Source organism: Osmia bicornis, chromosome 1, assembly GCF_907164935.1.
Source record: "Osmia bicornis bicornis chromosome 1, iOsmBic2.1, whole genome shotgun sequence".
NCBI classification, from domain to species: domain Eukaryota; kingdom Metazoa; phylum Arthropoda; class Insecta; order Hymenoptera; family Megachilidae; genus Osmia; species Osmia bicornis.
Window position 1 is genome coordinate 8,238,096 of NC_060216.1, and position 23,336 is coordinate 8,261,431.

The window sequence follows — 23,336 nt, forward strand, 5'->3', positions numbered from 1 at the left end:
TTTATTTTATGAATTTTTACTAAAAACTAAAAGAAATAGATCGCGGGCAACAACTGTATCAGTGGCACCCTCTCTAGTCTCTTCCCTTAAATTCGTAGCTGGACACTCTACGTACTGATTTTTCAAATTTTAAATCCATACTTTTTCCATTAATTCAAAGTAACAATAAATTTGTTACCTCAATAATAATTGAATGCCTAAATAAAAGTACCTTTACTGCTAAATAAAACGTACTTTTATATTATCATTTTAGGGATGATTGCAATAAAAATTTTCTAAATTTCACTTTTTAAACTATAAAAAGAAATTGCTGATCTTAATTAAAAAATTGTGTCATTAAATCTTCATCTTTTAGATACCAATTATACGTTTAGAACACAAGGAACATACTATTACTCTATTTACATTTCATCGAAGAACATTGTTTCATTCATTAAAAGTAGAATTCTTACAAAAATGTAGAATTCTTTCTCTTAACTTCAATCTTACAACAAATTCGATTTCATCTTATTCACGGTCTTATGAAACTTCTTAGCCTTCTTTTGTTATGCGCATCGGTGGCTAAATAACTAACTTTAGACAACTATCCCAATAGATTATGATGATTGTGGAGGAAAGCTCTGATTTATGCAATTATCATAAATCCAGTTCCGCCTACCGCTTTACGTATGCTCAAGACGCTGTGACCGTGCTTCTATTCACGGGATTTCAATAGCAAATTATTTTCCCATAGAACACGTACAATAGTCTGAATGAAAGAGATCTTTACAGAAATTTAAATAAAAATACTGCCTATAAATTAATTTTTTTATTCTGTTGAAAATTGATTATTTTAAATTATATTCATTTTAACTGAATTGATATTATCATTATGCAATTCCAAATAGAGCCCAGCAATAATTAGAAAAAAACAATGTTATAGAATAAAACAAATTTATAATATATACTATTGCTATATAAAAATACCTCATAGATATTTATTTAAATAATTGAATAGTGTGAGAAATATTTAGTATGCCTCGTTCACTAGAGATTTAGATAATCGACGTTTTCAAATATTTACCATCTGCATTTTGGGAAGTTCTGTGACCGACTTGCAATTTGTCGGCAATAGAAGATTCCTACACTTGCCAGCAATCTACCTTACCGATAAACTCCCTGATAACTATCGTCGGTACCCAGTAGAAAAGACATTCTATCTGAACCGCTGTAGATAAAGGTACAATAGTTCATACTGTCGGTAACAGTTAATATAAAAATTTACAATATTATACAAAAAGTCATATTTCTAATTATTACTATCACAATGTTTCAAAATTAAGATGGTTCAAACACCTGTATCATTCCTTTTTTCGTATATTATTTCATTATCGACTGGCAATCATAAACAGACAGAGCATGTACTATTCATTGATAAGTCAAATGTCCACCCTTGATAAGGTGAACACCCTTGATTTTATTTTCATCCCATATATATATATTTAAATATTTAATAGAGTTAGAATTTTTAACAAATTATTTGATTGATGAAATAATAGAATTATATAAATGAAATTAGAACAGAAATAGTTTCAATAAGAACATTTCGTTGTTGAGTGGTGACTTTTATATAACAGAAATTGTGGGCTAATTAACCGGAAATGTTACTGCATATTACAAGCAATTCTCAACAGAATAGTCTACGAGGTCGTCAGATTTAAGCATTAAACTCTCCAATTACGCGGCTGAAACTTGCGCAAACTTCGTCGACGAATCTCAGTGGGAAAAGGTTTGAAACTCCTCGAGAAACTTTAAAAATCGTTATTTTACAGGGAAGCCAAAGCTTCCCCCTACCGAGTTACGTGAATCCCTCTTTCATGACTCCCTTCCTGATAAAATGGAACGAGAAAAAAAGGAAACAAAAGCATCGACATACAGTAGCGAGGAAAAGTTTTTCGATCAGCCAAAATAGATGTTCTGGTACGTGTTTAGATTTATGTAAAATAGAGCACATTTCTTTATCTAGGAATCTTTCTTACACGTAGAGCAAAGCTCTCATGATGAACACTATACGTCTTCTAATCATCCGTCTAATTTCAATAGAAATTGAAATAAACTGTAAAAAGTATTCACAAGTTTCACGTGAAAATGAAAAAATCTGTTTTGAGATATTATTTCTTGGGCTCTGTAGAAATATAAAAAGGCAACTGTTGGGAAAGTCGCAACAAAAATGAAATTTACTAACTATTATATTTACTTGGTGGTTACACTCGAATTTTAGCTTACGTTGACGTTTGTAAGAGTAATAACACACTCCCACGTATCGAATGATCGATAAAAAAACCACCACGTTAAAGTAAAACGTCAGCAATTTATGCGCTTACAATGGTTCCATTTAACGTTCCTCGTCAATCCCATTTTTTTTACGTTCGAAACATATAGCTATTACCACTCCATACAGTTTCAGCGCGAATTTAATGTTGCAAGTAATTAAAACTCAACAATCTCGATGGTAACAAAACGAAAAAAGATTTTAACAGGTGAACCAAGAACAGTTACAGGAAAAGTATTATCTCACAATATCGACGGCTCGCGCCTGTTTGCCTGTTCGTTTAATTGCTTTTATGCAACACAATTCTGTTACGGTTGTTACAGATTATAAATAAAAGCATATTCAAACCGTATTATCGTTTCATAAACGTATTATTAATTACATTGAATGCAAATGTTTACAAAACATTTATGTAACAAGTACTTTAGTACTATAATAAACAGCAATTTAAAAATAAAGTTGCATCACGAATGTAATCTATAAACTCAAAATAAAAATTTTATATTCTTAGTAAATTTAAGTCCAATTCTAATTAAAAAAACTTTTTAAACCTAATACTTTTGTTTTAAATGCTTTAAAAATGAAAAGAACTTGTATTGCAATTACTAAATTTTAGAGTGTTAGCTGTCGTAAATTTTTCTAAATAAACAATTTAATGCCTGTTTAATTCCTTCGTGGCTTGAAGGAGCATTAAAACAGGAAGTAAAAACATCAAACAGTTGTGTTTCTAGAAACTGAATAACAACAATAGATTTTTGATAACATGCTTCACTTACCTTTTTCGGTGACGGATGCAACACCGTTACTGGGACCTGTCGAGGGGTTGGAACAAGTGACCTTTGAGTCGAGTCCTTTGTGGCATACAGCGGTAATTTTGTTTCTCTGTTGCTGGGCAACTCCAGTAAATGTTGTATGGAATGATTTTGTCTCTTCTTTGACGCCATTCTACAAAAGAAAAGAAAAAATCATAAACATACTATTATACTATTACGAATATCAATATTAAATATTAATTACCGCCACAATTGATACTCGGTCGCTGCATTAGTAAACTGCATATCAATATCTGATAGCATAATTACTGTATTAATTATTTATCGCATTAATTGTGTAACAAAATTTACAGTACACCTCAACAGTTAATAATAAAATAAGCCCCTGATAACAATCATAGTCTGCAAAATTTAATAATTATAAATTCTCGTTCGTTGTTTATAGTCAGAAATCTATCAACATAACGGTTTAGATAATTGAATAAATTAATTTCGAATCAGATTAGAAATAATATTTATGAACTCCTTTGTATGAAAAGTTGTCACGCTTCTACAACGAGCCAAAGGGTGTACGAGTAAATTATGAATATTATAATTATGAAGGGTATCCAAATTTCCGTATAACGGCTGTGCGTAGGTCCCTTTTTCCAGCAGCATCGTGAAACTAGATATCGGATAAAACTTTCGCATTTAACTTTTCCGTCCTGCAGGGGAAACAGCCAACAAAGCTCATCACCGGAAACTTTTCCGAGACAGAGAGAGACGAGCCGGCAACAGAGATAGAAGGCGACGCGCGCCGCGACGCTGACCACGATATAAACCTATTCTACACAGCTATCTCTGTATCACTTTTACATCAACAATCACGCTTACAGTGTTTGCGTCAGAATATCTATGGTATTTCAGTTTATTCGATAAATTAACCCTACTGTTTTCCTCGAATTTACTACACGGTTATGCTATTCATGTCATTATGATCTGGCTTGTTATTGCATATATTTACAGAGGCATAAAAACAAAACAAATTTTTACAGATGTTTGTGCACTGGGAAGTCAGTGATAAATAACAAATAAATATGTTAATAGAAATACATCTGTAAAAAATTTAAGCAAAAGAATAAAGTATTTTATATTTTGAATAAAAATGATTTGAAAATGACATAGATTGCCCAAATGACCAATGTTATTTGGAAACTCGATTATTCATTATTGATCACATATTATGCCACTGTAATTCAATGAAATTAATACTGAATTTCCTATCGAATAGATTATTTAAATAATCAGGATTGAAGGTGCCATCTGTAAAATAATGCCTGAACCAAGGAAAAGAATGAAGTATAATTTCCATTTTATCTTTTTAACAAAATTTTGGTGATTGTTAGATCAAAAAGAAAATTGTAATTTTTATAATATTAATTAAAAAGAACCTTCGAGTCTCGCGTAAGAACATAACTTACTTTTGTCGTTATCGTTAGCTATTTTCTAGTTAGAAAACACTCGAAGGAAGGATTGTACAATTTTCTCGGCGCAAAACGGAAGAAAAAGTATTGCTTTTCACTAGCTTTAACCATGGACATCGTGGTAAGAATGTGTACGTACGTTTAAACTTGACTGCACGTGCTAGTAAAGAATCGCACGGTAGGGTAGCTCACCCCTGTGGTCGCCACAAAAGTTTGGTCTCATGTGTGTTTACGCACGCGCCCGATCGTGCACACATCCCCAACCAAGTGCACTTATAAAAGCGCACGTTGCCGGTGAACATTACGACCGTGACCTTACCAGTCGAATTGGAAAAACTCGCGGAAGTGTGAAAACAGCTAATTTCAATGTATGTACTCGCAATTATTTAATGTGCACGCTCAGAACTGTATCAGACATTGTATGCGAGCATCGTGGAAAAATGATCTAAAATCAATTTTTGTGATCTTATAATTTTTATAAAAAAAAAAATCTAATTTCTATACAATTTTTTAAAGAAAGAATGCACCTTCTTTCCCTTCATTTTTGAAATATAATTTACAGAAAAGTATTACAAAATATGTATTAAAAAATAATTTCTGATATTTTTTCAATTTATTTTTATATACACTGGGTAACGTATGAAAGTATTAGTGCTTGGAAGAACAAAAAGGATGTACTTAACAAACGACTGCATTTAATTCTGAATTGTATACTTTCCATTATGAATTAATTCCACAGATGTTCTAAATCTGAAAAAGAGACATTCGAGCAACACTGGGTGATAAGTAACATGCAACCCCTTACGAAAGCTGTCTGTGCAACTCATTGCAATCAACTAAAGTGAAAAAATGTGCATTCAGCGTGATATATGAGAGAATGAAATAATGCAACATCGAATTAAAAAGTAAGTTTCAAAATGTTAATTTCCTTCATTTTCTGTCAGGAAAATATTTGTCGCTGACTAACTATGCTAAAAAGATAATAAATTTATTTGATATCATGTACTGAAAATATTTATGCAACGATAAAAATCTTGAATAAAAAGTTTCTTTAATCTCTATGCAGGGTAAACCTCCTAACGTTATTACCTTAATTATCTCCGTTATTTGTAGAGATATAAAAAAGTTTATTCAGAAAAGTTTCACGGTATCGAAGGGGCCATAACACAGCAATAAAAATTTTGTTTATAGGTATAGAATCTTCGGAGATTTCAAGGGCGACTCCCTTTTTTAATGGAACTACATTATTATTTTTTTTTTTTTAGAAGATTGATAATCAAAAATAATTAATTATAATATCAATAGTATTAAGCGTTTCATATTTGACACTGTACCTTGATATTTTTTGACACAAAATATTTCAAGTACTTAATTTATATTTTTAAAAATATGTTGTTCCATGTAAAAAAAATACAAATTGTTGCTGCTATGTTATAACACCTTCGATATCGTATAACATTCTACAAATCTATTCCAATGAATACCTTTAAAATTAATGCAATTACCTAAGGAAGTATATGCAATTAAATATAAATTTATACATTTTGTATAGAGTACTGATGTAATGAATATTGATTTTAGTTATTTCAGTGCTAATGTATGAAAACAAACTATACTCCACCATTTTTTCCTAGAAAAGTTCTCCATCACTTACTATTAAAATTTTCTTTTCTTTTAAGTATTAGTGCTTTAGACAAAGTATTAGTGTACCACATATTTATTTTAATTAAAAACCTAACCCAAATCTATTACTAATCTAGCCCCAATCATAGAATGAATCAGCCCCTTTATAAAAAGGCTGCAACAACCTATAAATTAATCCAAGTTAGATTTGGGTTAGATTTTGATTAGATACGTACATGTGTATACATGCGAGCATAACAGTAATGAAATTTAGTTACATTTAATATTAAGAGCAGATTTATCTGTTAACCAATTTTACTGAACCAACGTTTCAATTTAACTTAATTCTATTAAACACTTTATCAAGTTGTACTGTAAATTTTCTCTTACACAGATTTAAAGAAACGAGAAAAATTTATATTTTTGTAGACATTTCAATGAAGTGCTGTTCATTGTTGAATGTACGATAAATGAATGCGGAAATCAAATCATTAAAACCTTTTAATATTGTAAAATATTTTACTTTAAATGATATTTCTTTCGCGAAAATAATTTTTATACCGTGCCGTTCCTCAATTTTAATTTTATTATTTCAGTTCACCAGAAGCAGTAATATAATATAGTAGAAACATTTTAATCTTAATCGAACTGACACGATAATAGAACTTAAAATTTCATATGTGTTCAAAGGTATTATTCCAAAATTTTAGATATTTACTGTTTCTAACTATAAATGCAGTGCCCTTACCTACCTCCTTGCTGTTTTTTCCTAACTTTTTTCAAACAATTTATAGCAAATTTAAAGAATGTGTTTTTATGAATTTTCTTTTAATTTTATTCAACTTGGATTACTGAAATTATATGAAGAATTACTGCAGCGATCACGTTTAAGGAAAGTTCTCCCCCTAAACGGTTATCCTATTGGTCGCCTTTTACGACGGGCAGGATTTACCCTGGGCCTATTCTTATACCCCCGAGCCCAGAGGAGGTTATTATTATTATACATAAATTTGTACATAAATTAAAAATATATGATAGTTGTGTCAACAGACTAAAATAAAAACAACAAAATGAAACAGTTTATAAATTTTATATTAAATTACTGGTATAGCTGTTTATACCTGACCGGTGGTAACTTTTTCAAACCCCTGATACAATCTACCTCCCCGTTTAACTTTATCCTCGCAAGATTGTTTTGTTATTTCATTTTCCTGTAGCACATTGTTTCATTAACCGTGAACGTTAAAAGCTACATCACGTGTTTCATGAAAATTAATATTAACTTTGATTGCGTTCTCCCCTGACGAGCGTATGTTATTAATTGTAGTAATTTATACAAATTCATGATTATAATAATATGATAACACTTTGCTGATACTTTTATCACGCAACTAATGTCAGATGTTTTGGTAACTTTTCTGTGAATCGATAAAAAAATTTGGGTCGTACGAAATTAATGATGCTGCAGCTACTAGCTGAAAAGCTCTGCAATTGCTTGGAAATTACATGAAAGCGAAGTATTTCGCAATATTGGCTAAAACGTTAGCGATTCAATTCGAATGACTTGTTTCTCCTGCCACGGTAATATGTGTGTTTTCCATGTTCATTCTTCGAAATCGCAATAACAGATAAGCGATTGTATATAATCGTTACAATGCTATTAATCTGAATATTTCATGATTGACATTTCGAACATTTAATAAAAATGATGCATCTAGTGTTACTTAATTAAAAACGTTTATTTATAATAACTAAAATAAAATTAACATCTATGATCTAATAATTATTCGAGGCTGAAAGAAAATTACAAGATTTGTTATATTATTGTATAACAATTAAAAAACTTTAATTATAGAATAGGCTGGGTCAAAAATAACAAGTGAAACATTTTAAAACATCACAGATACACAAGTGTTGGTTATAGGAAGGAAAATAACAATGGAAATCTACACTGGGCATCTACAGTAGACATGTGCAGTGAACAAATCTTTATAATCCCATAAAGTCTCCCTTAATACCTTTAAATTGTAAAATAAATGTTTCCTTTATGTTTTTTCTTCCCTTCAATTTTTAATTTAATCTCTTTAAATTAATTAGCAATTTTGAACATTTAATCGGTGAAGATGAATAACTCATTTTATTTCGATTTACTTTTGAGTTTTTATTAAATTAAAATTTTATTGCGATCGAATCTATACAGTGTTACAACCCCCAGCATAACGGTGTTACAACGAACAGTGGATAAGGGTCAATTATACCATTTCCTTTCGTTTTTAATTTTGTTCATTACAAAACTAAAATAATATCCAAAGTCGTTCAAAGTATAAATTGTTACTTTCAACTGCAGTGTATCCTAACTCGAAGAAACTTACAGATTCCCTACTCATCTAGTTGGCACACGCCAGTGTAGTAATAAGGTCATTGCCATTAAATCGTTCGTTAGATGACAGTACAATAAAAGTAAGAAAAAGAAAGTTCGAAGAAGAATAGAAGAAGAGGTGGAAGATGAAGGGGAAGAAGAAGAAGAAGAAGAAGAAGAAGAAGAAGAAGAAGAGGTGGCGGAAGGTACGTATTTCAGTCATCCGGCCAACTTTTGCAAGTTTAATGCCCAAGCGCTCGAGTAATTTAACATGACGAAATTAACTTTTCAGTTTTACCAAAGTTTCCTGGCAACTTAACCACGTTTCTACGTCCCTCCCTAGCGTATCGCCTCTTCTCTCTCCTTCTGGCTTCTCCTTCGGCCCACTCCACCTTACGAACACGAACAGCCAAGAGCAACTTTTAAAGCGTTCACCGTGGTAACAACTGCGTGGCTTAGCGCAAGCTCTGCCCAACTATAATTCCACCCTTAAGACCCGAAGTTTACGACGTAAACTTCCTTCTCGCTGACGGTGTCGGAACCCGCTGATACCGATACTTCGATTCCGAGAATGAGAAAAACAAAGATAGCAGAGAGATGAGAGAAAGAGAGAGAGAGAGAGAGAGTGAGAGGGAAACCGAGAGGGTGGACTGGAGATGATATCGGAGATTTGTGCGCGAAAACAATTGGATCGACCCGCAAGGGAAATTCTCGGAAGCACAGCAGTTACCAGTAACTACCGAAACGCGTATCTAAAAGTGATGTTACCGGTTCCACGCTTTTTCGGATAACACCACGGTCGAAGTCGATAAGCGTGTCTCGTTTGCCAAGCAGACCGAAGCGTATCTCAGAAATCCCTTCGAAAAGCAATCTATAAACCATTTCCGCGAAAACTCTGCGACAATGTAACTCTAGAGAAATATCGTGCCTTATAAAAATATTATCCATCAAGTCATCGTTTATGTACGCGGTATGTAATTCGTGGTGTAGAGTACCGAGCACGGTAAATATCCCTAAGACGACAGCTCCACCACTTGTATGTAAATGTTTCTTCAGAAAACTTTCATTTAGAAATTTGTTTAATTAACAAAATAAAATTGTAACCCTTGTTAAAATTGTAATCTAGAGCGTTTAATTAATAAATTAAAATTGTAACCCTTTCCAAACGGAGCCTTGCGACATTGGATGTTCCGCGAGGCCGGACTCTGTCAAGTAGTATTAGACACTGTTATCAGACGCGTCTTCTCGCGTAAGTAGAGAGTATCAATCAATGGCGCGGCGCGTACATAATGCATCATATCTTTCGATTCTAATATATTATGAAATCAATTCAGATAGTATTAACAATCTGTTAATAATTTCTTCTTTATTACAAACAGAAATATAAATTCGGAAATGCAGTACTGAAAATATAACGTAAAGTATCTGTGAAGCTATTCGATAAGGAAATTATCGATTTTTACTTTGCTTCGCACGAGAAATTGGTTGGTGTAAAGGCAACGATTTTGCTCAGTTTTGCGTGACTATTATGCTCGCACGATTGGTTATCCATTACTTCCCATTCATCTGTCCCTTTTCAACGGTTTCGAGGCTTTTCGTTAGGAGTCAGCAGGAAAAGCATCGAACGGATACAGAAGCTTGAAATATCGTATCCATTGCGTCTGTTTCAAACGTCTGTTCTTCTGGTAAACAAATCTGTTAATAATTAAATGCACTCTAGGCAAAATCGTGTCTGAAGTCAAATTATTCTATTTCACGAATCCAGCAGATAAATTATTTCTAAATCAGATCTCTTCTTGTAGTAACGTAATGTGTATCAATTTTACATTTTGTAACAATTTAATATACAGAAGGGAATTATTAAAAGAAACAGTAAGTATTTCAAGAAAACATATGAAATGAATAATGGGAGTTAAAGTTTTGTCACTATTATTCATTCGTCGAGTCTTTGGTAAACGCGTCCCCGATATATAAGAGTTTGGAAGAACTGGAAGCATCAAATAAGCTCTGTATACGAACTTTGACACAGGTCAGCAATTTCTTATCCAATTTTTATTTAGTATCGAAGTTGGGGAAAAGCTATTCGCTACAAAGTTGCAAATAACAGAAGATTATGTTTAAGAAACTTCTACTCTCCCCTCTAAAATAGATTTATATCTATATAACTATTCAAGAAATACTGTATAATTAATTATAAAGCATTTTAGCTTTATTTATTCGTGGCACAATTTCGTGTCATATGTAATTTATTACCTCTCTGACAGCGGACCATGGAGAGCGCCCCAATTTTAATTTGATTTCATAGTTTTCATTTTTTAAATTTTACACTGTTCCTTTAAATATTATTCTTTCGATACATCGCAATTTTTCTTTCCAAAATTAGAAATTTGATTTCAGGTTAATACCTTTATATATGTTTTGCAAGTTCGGGTCTCGATTGACCCAGACTCCGCTGTTGAAGGGTTAAACGTAATAGATGCATCGCATTGTAAACATTACGAGCCACGTTTTTTGAAGTGTTTGTTATAAAAATATGTGAAAGCATTGAAATTCACGGCGCGTTTCACTTACATACCGTCAAATAAAACAGTGTAAACAGAAAACAATTATAACCCCGCAAATTGCATGTCATAATTTATTCGTCAGAAAGTATAAAAAGAAACCAAACATCAAACATAAATTATGCCATAAAACAACACATTTCGTCGTATCAAAATTAGCAGAGAAAAAATACAAAATCTACCAAGAAAATGAAACGTAAATTAAATTATATTAAATTGTATTTCAAACGCGAAGAAAACATATACATGAAAGAAAAAAACAAAGTCGTATGTACAGATATCATACGGCCATAGAAAGTGCCATTTTAACCCTTTTCTCAAAACGTGGTAATAGACGCAAGCTGGAAAAATTTTGGTACACTTAATGAGTTCCTTCTCATACGGCATCGTGCTATTGTTAGGTCTGGTCGTACGGCACATTTACCCTTTAAAAAATCGGAGAAAGGACGCACCGCGAGAAAAGATACAAAGCAATGGGGTTGACTCTGCTGAGCAATATTCGCGCGTATGGAGAAAGAAGTAACGACCACGAAACACCGGATTAACCTTTGGCCGCGTTCTTGTGAGGCGCAGCGAGGAAACAACAGAGAACATCCCAGGACCGCGACGACGTCGTTGACGACGACGTAAACCTCGACGATGAGACGCACGCGCGTGGAATTGGAGTTGAAAGGCCTTGGTCCACGCTCCGGAGGATTCCAAAAGCCCCCGGCCAACAGCCACTTGGCGGAATTCGAAGCACAATGCCAACAACGCGGAATTACACCGCGGAACCGTAATGATAGCGGCTTAATTAGTGCCTCTCTACTTTTTCATGCATCGGACTGCATCCCAGGTGCTACTAAACGGGGACAAGATATCGTATAACGTGTTAAAGATAGGGAACATTGTCAGGCGATTGTCTCCCCTTCACCCTATTCGCAATTTACAGGGAGTAACGAAAATATTCGGGTACCGTTGCTGGATTAACTAACAAGCAAAATAATCAGTTGCTTAGAGCGTTAAGAAAAGGAGGGGGCACCACAGAAATTTTCGAATTTTTCTAAGAAAAATTTCATATTTTTTCTTCTTTGAAAATACAAGCTTTGATATCGCACGAACGAAACAGGGAAATAAATGCAAGAAATTTGCAAGCTATTGCTAAACAGAGTATTTGACTGGGGTTGTATTTCAACTATTGAAGTTGGTAAATTGTTACACCATTATTTTTGTTTGTCAGGATTGTTCAAATAATTCAATTAACGGCAAGGTTTAAGATCCGCCTTATCTATCTATTAGAGGAGACATTTCATAACGAATAATCAGTGCTTTATGTACGTATTATAATAGAACAATGCTTCTCCAATTTTGTTAAATTGAAAACACAACGATTTGTGCCCACAGGAATATGCGAATTCTTTTTCAGAGAAATTACTGAGCGTAATTCGCGCCCTTTTTTTCCGAAAAGAGCGCTTTGTGTTTTTTTTCCCCCCCTCCGGTACGACATAGATTTTTAACAATCGCCTGGCGGGTTCAATATTTCATGTATACAACGCGAGATTTAACGCTCGAAAATTCGTGTTTCGGCTTATTTTCTTCGAAATCTTTTAGTTCGAAATGACAATCTACTCTTGGCAAGGCTTTCGAACGCAGGTACAGCGAATGAAGTTTGAAAATTTGCGAATTGAAACAAAACGACGGCTGAAAGGAGGTGTCAAATTTCTCTGTCGTCAGTAGTATCAAAAGATTGACGCGACTCGAATTAAAAACTTCAAGTCGCAAACGTCACGGAAGAATTATAATGACGGGAATGTAATCGTATCTCGTTACTTTTACCATTGAAAACCCACTTCGAAGGAGAAAATTGGAAAGTCAACTTCCCAAGTACAATTTACATCCTTTACATTTACATACGATAACGCGCAAGAAACAATTGCTTCGTGTGCCGGCACAAAGTTCTCGGTTTTCGATCAAATCCGCGCAACTACACGAGCGCAAAACTTTTCGACGCTCATGAAACTTTCGAACCTGCGACCGGCGTGTATTGGTAAGTTCATAGCGGGAAGGGGTCAGCTCACAGAGGATTAATCTCACATTGAGTCTGCGCGCTCGGAATCCCGATAATCAAAAGCGTTGATACTCTCGCAACAAGCAGCGTTATATAGTGTCTAGTAAATGATCAGCTGACCTATTCCGTCCTCGAAGAAGAGCACCGTCAGGACACTTGCGACGAATGACGCAGAACAAGGAACGATTTTACCATCCCCCCCGATCCGTCGCGTCGCTTCGAATCCAATCGCCGGTTATAGATCGCTGACGGATTGATGAACAATCATAAAATCGTTTAACTAACGACACCGGATCCTGAATTTCGAGTTACCGCGCAAAAGTTTCAGCAACCCTTTCACGGTCTTAAAATGAACGAACACGTTCATCGAGCTAATTCAAACGTTTCACCATTATTATTTCGTTAATCGTTTCTATTTCGTTATACTCACGTGACAATAGGACGTAAGTGGACGTGTTATTAATTGAAAACTGATCGTCACGGTTATCCAGTACTCCTGTCCGATTCGAAACACTTTTCGAACATAGTGCATCAACGTGTCCACTTTTGTTTGTAAAAAGAAATCACGAGCACCGAGGTGAACAATTTATTCACAATGTTATTGAATGTTGTTGCATCAGGATACATCGTAGGAAAAACGTGTACATCCCCGTGTCACAATCTTCCTTTATACGGCATCGGCGCGTTCCTTTATGTTACACTGCTGGTCGAACTTGAAAAGAGAAAAAAAAAAATTTCCGCCGCGATTAAGCGTGTTATCCTGGGCATCGCGTCTCGTGTCCTATACCACTTGACTCATCCCACTGTCACCCTGTAACACGCGACACGTTTATCGCTGGCACGCGTCCGGCGTTACCGACAGAGCAAACTCGTTACTAGGTTAGAATTCGCTGAAAAGGGATCCTCGTGAGCGCACGCTACCAGAAAGCGGTCTCGCATCTCCCCTCCCTCGTTCGTATACCCTCTCCTATCAACCCCTGTTTCTCTCTCTCGTTCTCTCTTTCTCCCTATACATCGCTCGTAGTTTCCAGGATCTCGGGAAAACTTTGCTGGAAAGCGGCAGGCGGCACGAGGGGTGGGGTGGTAGGGTTGACAGATACCGTACACCCCATCCAGAGTTTCAGTAGGGGAAACAGATTTTCCCCTCTCCAAACCCTCTTTGTTTCTGTGTGTAAGCATGAACGCGGTAAATAAAAAAGTTTCAAGTCACTTGCAAATCCGGCGGCCAGCATTGCGCATGAACCAAGATGGCGGATTACTTCGCAAAAGTTTCTCGGAACACCTACGAATTCCCGAACGGCAACCACCGACGAAAGAAAAGTATTTACTCGGGAAGAAGTTTGCCGCGCAACGAGGAAATTAATATGCGTTCCTCGGCCGGCTCGAACCTTCGCTTACCACTTGACAAAATTATCGTGCTAGACGCGATTAGTTGAAAGTCGAGGAAAGAAAAAGATAACTCTTCGTTGTTGGGGTATTAAGTTCGCTCGGGTAAATGCTAAAACAGCGGTGATGAAAGTAATGCAGTATTCGTAAGAAACGCATCAATTCTTTAGAATTCCAACTGGCACACTTCGATTGTTCAAGGTACCGTACAATCTTCTACTATCTTCTGGAGTGTTATAAGACATTTAGTTGCGAAACAATGCGGCATCGAGAAACCTATGTAACTGAAGAGGCAACTTCGTCATCAGATTACAGCTGTATTCGATTTTTCCTAAGGCTCGAATACACAAGTTTCCTCGAACTTTCCGTGTCCGCGGTGGATGCGACGCGAACGCGGCTTACACGTGGTGAAGGCAGAGAAGAGCGCGGCATGGTTCAAGTTTGGCAGAGTGCGCGATAACTGATCGACGCGAGGTGGCATCAAAGCCGATCGTTTTCAGGACTCGGGATCGTGGAGCGCTGAAACTTGGAAAGTGCATACTCGATACATGCGATGATTTCCTTCTCATCGTCGGAGGCTGTCTATTTGCGGAGGTAGCCGTACCTGGTTGCTTGCCGCCTGCCCTCGTGGGAGTCAGCTAAGGGAAATCAATATCTCACTAGGGGTAGAGAATACGAGAAAGAGAGAGATGAACTAGCAAGAGTAGGAGTCAGCGAAGGAAAAGCAGGAGAAAGAGGAGGCAGAGAAGATGTAGGAGGAGAGAAGGTGGAGGTGGAGTAGTAGGAAGAGTAGGAGGGCAGAAGGGGGTGAGAAGAGGTACGGAATAGGAAGGACGCAGTCCTCGCTCGCTCGTGCTCTTCCGCGGCCGTCTCGTGCCACGCGTGAACTCGAGTACCGTAGTAGCACGCGTACTAACTCCTGCCATAATTCCTCACAACCAGTAGTATTACGCTCGTTATTGCCGGCCGCGCACAGTCGGTCACACACGGCAGCACGGGCCGGTCGTTGCTGTCGGTAGCGCGTGCCGCGTGTGTGTTCTCTTTCGCGCCCTAACAACCACCGTCACACCGCGCACGCTACCTGGACAAACACGTTACCCCGCGTGTGCAACCATACGCAGCCAGCTCGTTCCAATCCTGTCGGCCGCTTAGCGGGAACTGGAGACGAAAACCTTGCCCGCACCGCGTTACCGTCCTCCGCACTCGCTCCAAACTCACTCTCCTTTTCTCTCCCCTTTACTCTCTCATCCAAAACCATTCGCGCTCCTCTTCTCTTCTTTCTCCGTTCGCCCCCCTCTCGGTTGCGCCGCGTTCTCACACTCCGCACGCTTCTCAGCGAAACTTTCCCGGCGTCGGGACACGCTGCCACCACCACCACCACCACCACCGACGCCACCGCCGCCGCCAAACGGGACCAACACCATTGCTACTCCACCACCACCGTCACTCATCGCACCGTTACCTTCATCTTTTCTACGTTTACCAATACCGACAACCAGATTCCCTACACACATCCATAAACGCGCCTCCAACCCCCCCGAATCCATCCCTCCCTCTCCTTTCGATTCTCCCCGTTTTCCCATCGGTGCCTCTCTTTCCTCCGTGTATCCTTCGCTTCCTTTCCCGATTCTCCTTCAAGTTTCGCCCAACTTTTCCCTCCCACCCCTACGCCAGAGACACGGACAATGTCGACGCTGCCGCGACGGTATACGCTATATACCGCGCGCGCCGCTCTTTTACTCCTTTTTATTCCCTTTCGTTTGCTAACTTGACGATTCGCCCGCTCGCTTCTTGTACAGCCGAGTACGCGTTTACAGTCTGAAGCGTGCTCTCGCGAATATTCACTAACGCTGCAACACCTCTCCGGCCGCGCACAAATGGGCTGAAGTTTGGAGAAGCGGCGGTGGAACGATCGTTTTAAGCACCGCTTCAGCAACTCGTGGATGAACTAGTTTCTAATTCCTGCCTCTACTTTTCGCGCGAACGTTGCAGAATTGTTTTGCAATTTTGTTCCGATTGTAACCTGCGAGGTATGTCGATAAACTGCATTCCCGGCGCTCGGATCGTTCGCTAAAGCGAGAAATAGGAACTTTGCTTTCCCGGCAAGTAGTACGAGACCCGTTCGGTCAGGCAGTAGTATAACCGCGATAGTAATTTATCAGACACCGACCCTCGGCGCTATAGCGCAGGGGATGAACGTAAATTTTGACACAGATTAGTTCCCGCATTATTGACTTTAATACGTTGTAACCTTAATATAACAGAGCGAACGTAAGGATATTACCGCATTGAATTACCGAGAAAATGTAATTGGATGAAAGCGAACAGGAGATATGCAAATCTTACTTCGCCAACTATTAAAACTTGGCACCGGCGTGTAATCGATTTTAATTAAATTTATCGCTTTTCAGAATCTCTTTGAATCTTTGCAAAGAAGTTTCTCTGATATTCGAGAAGTTCGTAGCAAGGAAACTTCCCTTGCGTGAAATTAAAAAACAACCCTCCGCTGCTGTCGTTAATATCGCTAGGTCAATACAGACTTTCGGAAAGTAATTACACTGCCGTTTTTTTGATATTCGAATTACAATAGAACGAGATTGCCTCGAAGTAATAAGAGAATGTTGTCCAAGGATAGCCAACGAATCGGAAAAGTTTTACGTGCGAATCATAATGCGGCAAATCTCGTAAGCCCAACGAACTGCGTCGGACGAGAAAACGTCTATTGTGGTGCATGCCTTAAGCAGCGGCACGCTTCGAACGGGGGGTTGGAAGGGAATAGAAAACAGGGTGTGCGCGTGGTCGGACGTCGTGACGCCTGCGTCAATCTGCGATTCATTGCCCTGGCAACGGCGACGCTCACCGTACCTACCGTATTTTTCTCTTTTCCGCTTAAGCTCAAACGTCGTTTCACTTATCTCTTTCGACATACGGATATTCCCATTTTCCTCTTCTCGTGATTTCTCTTTCTTTTCCATCCCTCTTCTCTCCTTTCTACCGACGTTAAGTTCCCTTTATCCTCTCACATCGCAGGAACAAACCATCGAGGTTTCAACGAAGTAACAAGTGGATATCGTCATTTCCTGTACGATTATATCCCGTTGCTATACATCTTTCGTTGTCTTTGCGCCTTCCGTTTCGCTTTCACGAATTTTATTAGACGCGCTGATCGATCTATCGCCTTGTGATAACGTTTCCAATGATCTTCGAATAAGCGTGAACGTTTTGATTTATGAGATTGTATTTTGAAAAATTATTTCGACGATGCTCGGTGCATTCCAAACACGTCGGCGATAATTAATTCTCGAGCAGTCAAGAGACTTTACATTTAAGAAACGCGAAATAAGAAGTTATTTCTCTTTTCTTTGTTACACGAAAAGAATATAAGCGTTGTCATTTTTCACTCTTCCAACGAAAAACACATATTTCCTTCGTTTGATAAGTCCGCGGTTGTCGTGGAACGTACGAACTCGATATCCCCCTGCTTTACGCGATAAAACTTGCTAAGGTGTATATATCACCAAGCCGATTAAATCGAATTAGCTACGTTGTCCCCTGAAATTTCCTGTGTTCGAATGAGGATAAAACGAAAATCTTTTCGATATTAAACGACGCGAATAAAACCCGCTAAACTACGACTTACAAAGAAACCGTGTATATTTCATGGTCCACCCTTGCACTGCTCGGCAAGCGATGCGTGACCAAGAGGAAAAGAGGACTTTTCCAAGTCTGTCGACCCGAGAACCATGTTACCTTTTTATCGATGAAGAGACGGTTCTACCTTGCAAAAAGATAACTTCCACTTTGGAGTACGCCGAAGGGCTTTATTCTCGTAGCCAAAGAAACTTCTCAAACATTTCTAAACGCATCTACCGTGTATCAAGATTTTCTATCCAATAAAACATATAGACACATGCAAAGTAGAAATGTAAAGACCGATCGATGCGAATAAATTGATTCTATCAATCGCTATTTTAATCCTCTAACGGCGGACCATGGAGAGAACCTCAATTTCAATTTAACTTTGTATTTTATATTATTATCATTTTCTAAAAATAGAAAATAGTAGTTAATCAGATAGTTTCAAACTCCAATAGAGTTTCCTAAATGTATAATCGAAAGAACGATCGTCGTTACGTTGAAGAAGAAAATCTTTCCAGAAAGTCGCTCCCCTATTATATCCACCACTTTCCCACTTCCATCGATTGAATAACGAATCTTCTCCCCCAGTTTCCCTTTATCGTAGATAAAGTTCTCCGTCATAATAACTTTGGCGTCTCTAAATGGTACGTATATCCGTAATAAATTGTTCTTGCAAACTTTCCGGATGGCGAGCTATATAAATAGTCTCGCGGAATCTCACCGCGCGGTTCGTGCGTTTCCAACAACCCACCTTTTACCCCGAACCAACCACAAACCAGCTCCAAGACCGTCGCTATACCACTCTTAAAGATGCTTTTCATTGCACTCGCACACTGAGGAATTCGATCGATGCGACTGTCCCGTTCTGTCTAAAGAAAACTTGCCCCGTTCAATGTTCTCCTCCGACGGAAAAACGGACCTCCAATCCTACTATACGCATTTTCCATTGTGTGTTTCGCGACCTTATCCTCTCTCCTTTCCACCATCCTTGTAAAATCTATTTCTTTCTCTTTCCTACCATCCCCTTTCCCCACTTTTCGCCCTATCGCCTTCGAACTTAGAAGAACTTCGATACCTAGCTACCAGCTTCCAAAAGCATACGTTGCTAGTTACATGTGCCCATTTCAGCGAGTCTCGTAACAAACGTTTCGTTCCGCTTTCAAAAATCTTTGCTCGAAAAGACTCGTTAAAGGCATCGCTTTTATCGGTCTCTTCCTAACCCCGTTGCTGCATCGAACAGTCGACGGTTACCGTTCCTCGTACTTACTTCTGCGCCCCTGTTAGTTACGTTTTCATCTTCCCGTCTGGCTCGTTTCTTTACTTCTCCGTCCATTGTTACCACTCTTCACGGTTTGCATCGGCTTAATTGACTTTACCTTTGCCCCGATGCGAGGGATCGGATTGTTAAGATTCGTGAATGGGCGCGGGTGTAGGAGGGGTTAGCAGCGTTAAGAGTTGTTTGTCGGAATATCGAGGATCAACGATTTGAATGGCTGAGAAAATTAATCGATGCAGTCCGAGGTACATTATTCAGAGAGATATAAACGCGACGAGTGTTCGCAAGAAGGATTTAAATAATTTCTGTTAATAAAAACAGCGTCGATGGGATTCCATCGCGGGCTCTATTGCTTCACACCTTTGATCGACACCTATTGAAGAAGAATCGAAAGCACCGGCACATCTAAGGATTTCTCACCTTTGATTTAATCGGAATTATATACAAAGGATCGTTTGAGTTTCGTGCTTACGTTTTAAACGGTGCCGCGCAGTAATAAAATGCGAAAGGATGTATAGCTCGTAAAGAAAGTGGGTATAATTTTCTCGGACTAAATTCATGGAAACTGCCTATTCATTTCCGGCGCGAGAGACTTTGTGCCTCTTTCGGTTTACCGAGAAAACTTTTGTACGCCCGCTCAAGTTTTCACCTGCAATTACTTGGGCATCTAAACTTGCCGGATAGTAATACGACTTCCTCTTATACGTTCCACCTGCTTGCTTGGATTAATAGACTGAACTTATCTCTGCTTATTAAACAAAACTTCTGGAATATCTTTCTTAATTGAACGCGAACGAAAAAGTTCAATGTAACTCCATTCAGTTTTAAATCAATTCAATTGTGTCGAGTTTTACAATAAAATAGTATTAAGATTCAGTTCTTCTGAATTTTCTAACTACCTTTTGTATTGTACAACTTCTTAATTAAAAACTGCTAACTTTAGCACTGGAATAACGAAATTTGTTAAAATGACTGGCCTTAGATTTCTTATTTTAAAGTACAAAAATTATTAACATGTTTTTGTCGAGATAACTTTCGTTATAAATTACCAATTATTCTGGTATTGAACTTTAGAAGCTTCGTCATTTGGTCAAATTAGACCAAAATTAAAATAAATAAATTATGAAGTATCACTAAATCCTGTAATCCTATACAATATTACATCATTTATATAAATAATAATAATAATAAACGTTAGGTATATAGACAAGTTTCTAAAATGATTTTTAAAAAATCTTGAATTGCTAGTAATTAGTTTAATTGCTTCGCTAATAAATTATCAGTCTTCCATTGCTATTTGCAAACAAAGTAACTGACTCAATTGTGCTTTCAAACTCGTTCTATGGTCGAAGGGAACGAACAACAGGATTGAAAGGAAATCGAAAACATTTCGAATCAGAATCAACGATTGGAAATGTTTCGGCTAGCCTGTTCTTTATGAAAACAAAAATATAGAAGCCCTCCACTGAACTTTGTATACATATAATAACTTTACATTTGAAATAAATCTAATAAGAATTATATACTTTGCGGATAATACGAAATATATGTATAACAAATATGAATTATTTCACCTTGCAATAATTTGCAAAAACAAACCGGGATATTTAACAAACCTTTGATAAATAAAAGTTAGTTAAATGCTTGTTTCTGATTTACTAAATCAGTCTCAAATAAATTGAAAAAATAAAGCAATTGTATTCATGAGATAATCGAAAGAAAAAATAAAACTTACTCGAACGAAGTTTCAAATAGAAGGAAGTGATGCTGACTTCCTAATCTTTCATTTCTAATATGGCGTCCAAACTTGTTTACGAGGAGCGCGTTTTCCCGCGATCCAATGTTTCAAACGTGAATCCCCACCAGGTATTAACCTTGCTAATCTAAAAATTAATTAAATATTGTTATATTAATCTGTTCGTTTCTTATGCTTTTCTACATATTTAGACATTAAGCAATAACTTACGAGCATCACTATGAGCGCAGAGTCAATAGAACCTTTCAAGTAACATTTGAATTCGATGTTTTTAAAGTTTCGATAATATTTTCCACGTTTATCACCGACACAATCAAGAAATGTTCGCTTCACACACTCGCGTACTTTATGCATCACTACAAGATCGCGAATTTGTAACACGTTTCACAGAAGTTTTAAAATTACTGTCTAAATGTTGATTCGTCTGCGCAGAAAGCGGTAGGGACAAGTACTGGAAGTCACGGTATATGTAGTACTACTCGTCTTCTTGAAAAGTTCATAAGATAAACCGTAACCCGCCGGTACTAGAGTCAACTACTCGAATAACCATCTGTAAATAACAGTATTAAGGTGATGCAAGCGTCGAGGCTGAACTCCGAATTCCTCATCGGTAAAACAGGCCATGTTTGATCGAAAATTAAGCTGAACAGGAACTGATTTAAGCGCCACCTGAATTATTGCATCCAACTAACGGCATGCTACACTACGTTACCTTTCGCAAATACCTAAATGACACATGTATGCTATATGTATAAGTACATAATTAAACAATACTCACCATGCATTCATTATTATTAATTTTCTTTCCGTAAAATTGTATTTGCAATGTGATAACGATAAGGTGCTTGCATCACCTTAATTTATAGCGGTTTTTTTCAAATACGAATTTGTCAAACAATTATTATAATTATTATTAATGCTGATTTTGACTGCTTTCTAAAAAATAGAATCAAAAGGAGTCAAAATTATGTTTTTTTGGTTGAGAATACCAGGTGTGATAGATGGAAGAAGAACTAGTAAACAAACTCAATTGTTATACCAACTGTACTCTGTATACCTCCTCTTTGCCCTCACCTGGGGGTATCTAGAACCCGCAAAATCTTGATCCCTTGAAGAATAAAAGCATGTCCAGCTTTGTTGTATCTCTAGCCACTGCTTAAAGATACAGTTAATCAACAAATATCATTGAGGGTTTTTATTACGCGTGAAGTTTACTTCGTTGTTAAAGAACAACGACTTGTTTTAATATTGTACCTATTACATTCTAAGGACAATGTCTTATCAATTGTACCGAAATACAACGTTAGGTAATACGTTACAAGAGAGTCTTGATGAATTAATTCAGGTACGCATATAAAAATATGCAATATTGAGGTTAAAACTCTCAATTCATACTTATTTTTTGTATAAATATTAACATTATTAATGCCATAATCTGGTCATGATGTAAAATTTATAAAGGAGTTAAGGAGATCTGTTAAACTTTTAGTATATTTACGCATAATATATATCGTACGCGAAAATAAAAATATATAAACTTATTTTAAATCGATATTTCTTTGTTAATTATTATTATGTCGTAATACAATGTTACAGTATGGACAAATCACACCACAATTAGCGCTTAAGGTATTATTGCAATTTGACAAGGCAATTAATCAAGCACTTGCAACTAGAGTAAAATCAAGACTTACATTTAAGGTAATTTTCTATAATTATATGTAGTTGATAATACTTCATTTGTAATTGTCAATTGTATATTATTTTCAGGCTGGTAAATTAAATACATATAGATTTTGTGATAATGTATGGACATTTATGTTGAATGATGTTGAATTTCGTGAAGTTCAAGAAGTTGCAATTGTAGATAAAGTAAAAATTGTTGCCTGTGATGGAAAAAGTAAGTAAAAAGTAAGTGTGGTCAAAAGGAATATGATGATAACTTTTATATTGTTACAGCATTGGATGCAGATGCAACAACAAAGCGATAACATCACTTTCTTATACAAGTGAATATACAGCTATTATTATATCACAAGTGGAAAAAAAAAGTACTAGCCATACAAAATTTAATAAGAGATAGTAATTTAAGTAAAATACATGTACATGTTTAATATAGGTATACAGTTTTGATTCATTTTC

The 23,336-nt window shown here is 36.8% G+C and overlaps 1 protein-coding gene across 1 annotated transcript; it reads left to right on the forward strand.

The window, feature by feature from the left end:
• The first annotated feature begins 22,345 nt into the window (after positions 1 to 22,345).
• LOC114882898 (transcription initiation factor IIA subunit 2) lies at positions 22,346 to 23,235 on the forward strand. Its single transcript, XM_029200073.2, has 4 exons — positions 22,346 to 22,539; positions 22,791 to 22,895; positions 22,965 to 23,094; positions 23,154 to 23,235. The coding sequence occupies exons 1-4, from the start codon at positions 22,468 to 22,470 to the stop codon at positions 23,183 to 23,185; spliced, it is 339 nt and encodes a 112-aa protein (XP_029055906.1). The 5' UTR covers positions 22,346 to 22,467; the 3' UTR covers positions 23,186 to 23,235.
• The last annotated feature ends 101 nt before the right edge of the window (positions 23,236 to 23,336 follow it).